Source organism: Electrophorus electricus, chromosome 16 (genome assembly GCF_013358815.1).
Source record: "Electrophorus electricus isolate fEleEle1 chromosome 16, fEleEle1.pri, whole genome shotgun sequence".
In the NCBI taxonomy this organism is placed as follows: Eukaryota; Metazoa; Chordata; class Actinopteri; order Gymnotiformes; family Gymnotidae; genus Electrophorus; species Electrophorus electricus.
The window spans coordinates 12,740,393-12,747,892 of NC_049550.1; the positions used below are offsets into that span (position 1 = coordinate 12,740,393).

Sequence of the window (7,500 nt, forward strand, 5' to 3'; positions counted from 1 at the left end):
AAATGTTTTTCACAATATTAGGTCCTTCATTCAGCCTTTTTCAGTGTGACCTCTGTGTGTGTTTCAGGAATTAACTTGTTTAACAAGCATTTGAGAATACACAAAGGAAATCCCTTCACATGACTGCTTACTGAAAGAAAACTGCTGAGAATACTAAACACACACACACACACACACTCCAGTTAGAGAGAGATTGATGGCAAACTGCTTTCTTCCTATCTGATAGATGCAAACAGTTCGTACTAACACTGGGTACAAGTGACACTATTATAACACAAGCAAATAAACCAAACTTCACAAATGATATTTTACACCCCTCCACGCGCACACACAGATACCTGATTTTTCACTTGAGGAACCAGGTCTTCTGGAATGTCTCCTAAAGGATAGGCCCGTCCAGCTAGAGAACAGCTAACAGTGAGAGAGAGAGAGAGAGAGAGAGAGAGAGAGAGAGAGAGAGAGAGAGAGAGAGAGGTTTGGGTAAGTGAGCGCTGACTGGCTCTCTGTGTGGACGGAATAAGGCACATGAAACAAACCACACGGACCAACCTGACCCCAATAGCAGGTTAGGCTTGTGTGTGGACATTTCAGCTAGCGTGATACACACATCAGTGTAAACACTCTGCATAATGTGAGGTGTGCTCTTACATTAGCTAAGAACATTAGGTAATTGACTGGTAACTGACCATTAGGTAGCTGACTGGTAATTGACCATTAGGTAGCTGACCATTAGGTAGCTGACTGGTAAATGGCCATTAGGTAACTGACTGGTAACTGACCGGTAGCTGACCATTAGGTAGCTGACCGGTAATTGAGCGTTAGGTAGCTGATCATTAGGTAGCTGACTGGTAACTGAGCATTACGTAACTGACCATTTAGTAACTGACTGGTAACAGAGCATTAGGTAACTGACTATTAATTGAGTATTAGGTAACTGAGCATTAGGTAACTGACTGTTAATTGAGCATTAGGCAACTGAGCATTAGGTAACTGACTGTTAATTGAGCATTAGGCAACTGAGCATTAGGTAACTGACTTAATTGAACAATAGGTAACTGAGCATTCGGTAACTGACTGTTAATTGAACAATAGGCAACTGAGCATTAGGTAACTGACTGGTAATTGAGCATTAGGTCATTAAGCATTAGGTAGCTGACTGGTAATTGAACAATAGGCAACTGAGCATTAGGTAACTGACTGTTAATTGAACAATAGGCAACTGAGCATTAGGTAACTGACTGGTAATTGAGCATTAGGTCATTAAGCATTAGGTAGCTGACTGGTAATTGAGCATTAGGTAACTGACTGGTAATTGAGCATTGGGTAACTGACTGGTAATTGAGCATTAGGTAACTGACCGTTAGGTAATTGAGCATTAGGTAACTGACCATTAGGTAATTGAGCATTAGGTAACTGACCATTAGGTAATTGACTGGTAATTGAGCATTAGGTAACTGAGCAGTAGGTAAATGACCAGTAATTGAGCATTAGGTAACTGACCATTAGGTAGCTGGCTGGTAAATGAGCATTAGGTAACTGACCATTGGGTAACTGACTGGTAATTGACACCGTGCTGTTACTGTGATGTACAGATCACAGGCTCTTACCTAATGTAGACAAGGAGCTTATTTCCCATGATGACCTGTTCATCTGTGGAGAGAAATGCACTTAAACACTCAGCAATTTAGTCATGAGATAATAAGTGAAAGCACAAAGGATCATTGGAGATGGAGTTTAGCTCCACCTGTGAGAGGTTTCCCTTCTTGCAGAGGAGGACCAATCACCTGAAAGAGTTTCTGAAAACAGGCAAAAAAATAAAAAATTTAAATGCCAAAAACCCAAATATTTATTAATAAATAAATATTATCTAAAAATAAATAAATAAAGTAAATAAATAAATATAGCAGAAAATACAGAAGAAAAAAAATGTGTGTAATCAAAGCACAGGCATGTAGTTCATGGGGTCATTTCTTTCTGTGTAACGATCCCATTTAAAAACACTGGGCTGACCAAATTTACCTTCTCACCTCCTGTGTGTGTGTGTGTATGTGCGTGTGTGTGATTGAGTGAGAGAGAATGAGGGATACAAATTATTCTTCTACATCAATTCTCTTTCATTTACAGCTTTAGAGGATCTCATCAACCAGAACCCTTTTATCTTGCTCATGTGCTAATAAAGAATTCACCACACACACACACACACACACACACACACACACACACACACACACACACACACACACACACACACTTCCCTACATTAATTTTTCCACTACAACTTTCTAAATATTCTGTCAATCCATTATTTATTCCAGATATGAGAAAATGGCCTGACCCTGTGTCATCTAAAAATAAGAGACAAAAGCTAAAAAGCCTGTCTGAACATATAGTCCAATTAACACCATCAAGGAGCCTCACACACACACATATACACACACACACACACACACATACACACACACACATATACACACACACACATATACACACACACACACACATATACACACACACACACATATACACACACACATATACACACACACATATACACACACACATATACACACACACACACACATATATACACACACACACACATATACACACACACACACACATATACACACACACACACACATATACACACACACACACACATATACACACACACACACACATATACACACACACATATACACACACACATATACACACACACATATACACACACACATATACACACACACATATACACACACACACACACACACACCCCACTTCATTAGGGCTGTAAGTACAACACTTCTATCATAAATTGACCATGTACAGGCAGAACAAAAACACACGCAGAAACACAGATGCACACGCACGCAAAGAACACACAGACACACACACACACACACACAAAATCAGATATATTTCTTATGAAGTATAGTTTCAAAGTTGCAACAGAGGAAAGATGAAACAAAGCTTGAGCTGTGTGTGTGTGTGTGTGTGTGTGTGTGTGTGTGTGCGCGCTTGGGTAAAATGAACCCCTTAAGAAAGCCATGCGCATGTGCTGTGCTGCCACTGATCTAAGATCAGACACACTGATTTCTCCCTCTCTCTGGCTACTAACTGCACACTGCCATACTAAACATGGTCACAAAAATAAGGCATTCAAATGTTTGACACAAAGTTAACACCTCATGTGCAATACAGTAGTCTAACAGCACAAATGTACAGAATGGCAAAGAAAAAAACCCTCTATAGTCTTGTCTGTGTGGTGAGGGCATTTGTGCAGTGTGTGTGTGTGTGTGTTACCTCCATAGGGCTAATGTAGTCATTCATGCCACTGTTGAACACGTAGATCATGGCGTCATACAGCTGGTTATCCCAGCACATACGCACCACCTACACACAGCAGCCACAGTACCACACAATCAGGAAGCATGATGGATATTGTAGAATTGTGGGGCAGAGGTGGCTCAGTGGTTAGCGTACTTGACTTGGAATCGGAAGGCTGCTGGTTCCACCACTGCCAAGCTGCCACTGTTGGGCCGCTGAGCAAGACCCTTAACCCTTAATTGCTCAAGTTGTCATAATTGTAAGAAAAAAGCGTCAGCTAAATGTTGTAAATGTAGTTCTCTTATGTTGATAAAAAATGTCTAACAGCACAACTATGGGTAAGAATATTCAACTTCAAAATAATACAGGCACTGTTTAAAACTTGGTACAGCATACTATTATTTGTGCATGTGTATGGTGGAGCCTGAGAGGGGGAGGGGCAACCTGAGAGAGGGGAGGAGCCTGAGTGTCGTGCATCTCTGCTACTCTTTCGGTCTCAAAGGTCACATTTATATTTGTAGTTTGTGTCCTTTGATTCAGACCAATGCAGAAAATGATATGGTTGCTTTTTAAGTCCTGGTTTGCTTAGTGGTCATACTGACATATTTACCACCGGACAAAAAATGTAAACAAAAGGCACATGGATGAGTCACATCCTGACGCACATTTAGTGACAATAACTACACGCACGTGTGCAGGATGTGTGTGTGGGGTGGTGGCTCTACTCAGGAAGTCTGGAAGAGCTGGCAAACATATTAAGGATGCAAAATAGGAAATGCGTTCTGAATAGAATATTTGCGGGCATTTTCTCCGGTACAGTTGATGCGCTCATCAAACCGAATGTTAACGAGGTGTTTTACGCCCTCGCTGCTCCACACTTGACCTCTGCTCGTTTCCGCTGGCCCCACTCGGTTCTCTCGCGCAGCGTCTAGGGTCACATCACGTCCTGGGTTCGGTCCATTCGGACCGTAGCATTTTCTTATTGTAAAAGAACCGCGCCAGAGTTCGTTCTCACTTCCTGTAAGGAACCGTGCTAACAGAGCGATCAGTCCAGGGTTCAGTTTAAACGAACCCACGTCACTGAGTCTGAAGCAATCCTTAAAATGGTAAGCAGGAAGCAGGTTAGCCTCGTTGCCCCGTGGTCTTACAGCTCAGCGAATTCACAGCACGCACACACACACACACACACACACCTGCTGTATGTCTAGGTTGGTGATGTCCATGTGCACCAGACAGCCCTCCACGCTCTCCATCATGCCGTTCTCCTGGAAGTAGCTGAGCAGGTCCCGCATGACGGGCGCGGTCAGGCAGCCAATCCGCTCACTCAGAATGTACGGCTCCAGGCTCTCCAGGAACACGCCCCTGGCCACTGGGTTCTCCAGCAGTCTGGAGTAGATCTGGTTAAACAGCAGGTCCCTGAACACAATGGAACAGGGAACACAGAAGCTGAAACTTGGAACAGGGAACAGACAGAGGAGGACAGAATCTGCTTGCATGATATACCTTCTATGAATCCACACCCCTGGGGCAGATTCTTTGGGTAAACGGGGTGTGATGTGAGCCTGCCACACCACACGGACTGCCCATAATTTTACAGTCCAGGCAAAAGGAGTGTAAACAAATATATTCTTCCATGTCAGGTTAACTAGGATATTGTTGTGTTAATCACACTACAGAGTGAAAGCCATTCTGATTGGCCAGCACACGAGCAGTGCAGATTTTGCCCCTCTAAAGAAACACAGCATTCTAAGGGCCTGGTGGTAAGAGAAAGTTCATCTTTACTATCATCTTGTATGAGCTAGCTGCACATGTGCATAATGGCACTGAAATAAAAACACCTAACCAACATTATGACACACGCAACACACCCTTCGACATGACCATTTTTATCCATTATTAGAAAAACAGCAAAACTGTTCCCAGATCAGCAGACAATGGCAACCTTCCAAAAAACCTAGAGCTCTTCTGCAGAGCTGGCTGAGGGCTTATGGGCTGAACAAGCTGGGAACCTCCACAAATGCTGCACGTAAATGGGCTCGTTAGCTGAGCGGTAAGCTATTGCCACAGTGGCTTTAGTGCTGTCTGAAAAGGGACCGTGTCACATGCTACAGCTGTGACATCTGATCAAAGTACAAACCCAGATCTCCCTTTAGCAGCTCACGCGCACACAAAATTCACTAAAAATCTCACATATACACCAACACTCACACATGCACCAACACTCCACTAGGTACAAGCTGAAAAAACTGTAGCTAGCTCTGTGATTTTTACCCCATTCACTACTCAGACAAGCGTAGGAACTTCTGATCAGTACGTATCTACAGTGCATTCTACAATGTAAACACAGGCAATGTTCACATGTGAGCAGCTGCACCACGTCGAGCTCGTCGATGTCCAGAAGCACAGCTCAGATACCTGCTTTACTCCAGCACAGGATCAGCCCAGTCAACACGGAGAAACGCAACCCCAGCGCTGCGTGAAGAGACCAGCAGTGTAGAGACGCAGTCTGAGAGGACCAGGAAGTGACCTGCAACATTGGGCTTCTGGGAAAATAAGGCTACTGCAGAAACCAAGAGAGATGGAACTGCACACAGTCGTAACTAATGTGGCAAATTAATGCAGCAAGATGTTTTGTAAAATTTTAATATAAAGACATGATTTTGAGTGGGTCAAAGTTTGATGGCCTGAAATCTAAATCTGATGGGGAAAAAGGAAAAGCAAATTTGGGTTACCCTCCACACTCAGACCATGCAAACAACAGGAATTTAAGTGAAATACACAGCAAGAGAACAGATAAGAAAGGGGATAAATACAATGAAGGAAAGAAAAGAGGGAGATAATGACCGGGGGGGACAGAGAGAGAGAGAGAGAGAGAGAGAGAGAGAGACAGAGAGAGAGAGAGACAGACAGACAGACAGACAGACAGAGAGAGAGAGAGAGAGAGAGAGGAGACAGACAGACAGAGAGACAGAGAGAGAGAGAGAGGAGACAGACAGACAGAGAGAGGGGGGGGGGAGATAATGACCAAATAGAGAGAGAGACAGAGAGAGGAGACAGAGACAGAGAGAGACAGAGAGAGAGAGATAATGACCAGAGACAGAGAGAGAGGAGACAGAGAGAGAGAGAGGAGACAGACAGAGAGAGAGAGGGGGGAGGGGGGGAGGGGGGAGATAATGACCAAATAGAGAGAGAGACAGAGAGAGGAGACAAAGACAGAGAGAGACAATGACCAGAGACAGAGAGAGAGGAGACAGACAGAGAGAGACAGAGAGAGAGAGAGAGAGAGAGAGAGAGAGAGAGATAATGACCAAACAGAGACAGAGAGAGACAGAGAGAGAGAGATAATGACCAGAGACAGAGAGAGAGGAGACAGAGAGAGAGAGAGGAGACAGACAGAGACAGAGAGAGAGAGAGAGAGAGAGAGAGAGAGAGAGAGAGAGAGAGAGAGAGAGAGAGAGAGAGAGAGAGAGAGATAATGACCAAACAGAGAGAGCATGCAAGAGCAAAGGAGAGAGCACCAGTGAGAAAATGAGGGAGAGAAGGAACGAATTAAAGAGAGCATGAATGAGAAAACAGAGAGCACGAGAGAGAGAGACAGAGAGAGAAAGAGTGCAGGCAAGAAAGACAGAGGGAGGTGGGGCAGAGATAGAAAGAACTCCGAATGTGTGCCAGGCCTAAATGCGAAGGGAAGCTTGCAGGGTTGCTGAGGGTATAACAGCAGCCACAACCCCAGCAGCTCTGTTCTCACTGCCACAGGCTCATACGGGAACGTAGCGGCGATGGGACGAGGACTGGCGCACGTGCACACACACATGCGCCATTTTTAAAAGAGGAGCAGAGAGGTACACACACACACACACACACAACCGCCCACGCACAAAAGTTCAAAAGAGCACTGGGTGTATCTCCAAACACTCGCAAACTCACCCACACATCCTCGCACACGTTCCAAAGAGGCGGGACACATTTAAATATACACACGCTTTTGAAACAGGGAGCCGACTGCCGATACACAAACTCGCGTGTCCGCGTGCACACAACTCTACCCAAAAACAGAAAGCTTCAGTGCACCTGTACACAGTGTGGCTGTTTAAGTAATGCCACACCCGCCATAACGTGAGGAGTGGGAGAAGGTCATGGGAGACAACCAAATAAGTCACCATGAATGTT

At 44.4% G+C, this 7,500-nt stretch overlaps 1 protein-coding gene across 5 annotated transcripts in view; it reads right to left on the minus strand.

Moving 5' to 3' along the window:
* Positions 1–7,500, minus strand: part of vps8 (VPS8 subunit of CORVET complex) — a 69,633-nt gene that overhangs the window by 44,887 nt on the left and 17,246 nt on the right. For all 5 annotated transcript variants that reach the window (XM_035534845.1, XM_035534844.1, XM_035534843.1 and 2 more), the window contains 5 exons: positions 4,524–4,746; positions 3,307–3,396; positions 1,745–1,796; positions 1,608–1,650; positions 339–411 (listed from right to left, as the gene is read on the minus strand). In XM_035534845.1, coding sequence (XP_035390738.1) covers positions 339–411; positions 1,608–1,650; positions 1,745–1,796; positions 3,307–3,396; positions 4,524–4,746 — 481 coding nt within the window. The remainder of the gene's footprint in view (positions 1–338; positions 412–1,607; positions 1,651–1,744; positions 1,797–3,306; positions 3,397–4,523; positions 4,747–7,500) is intronic.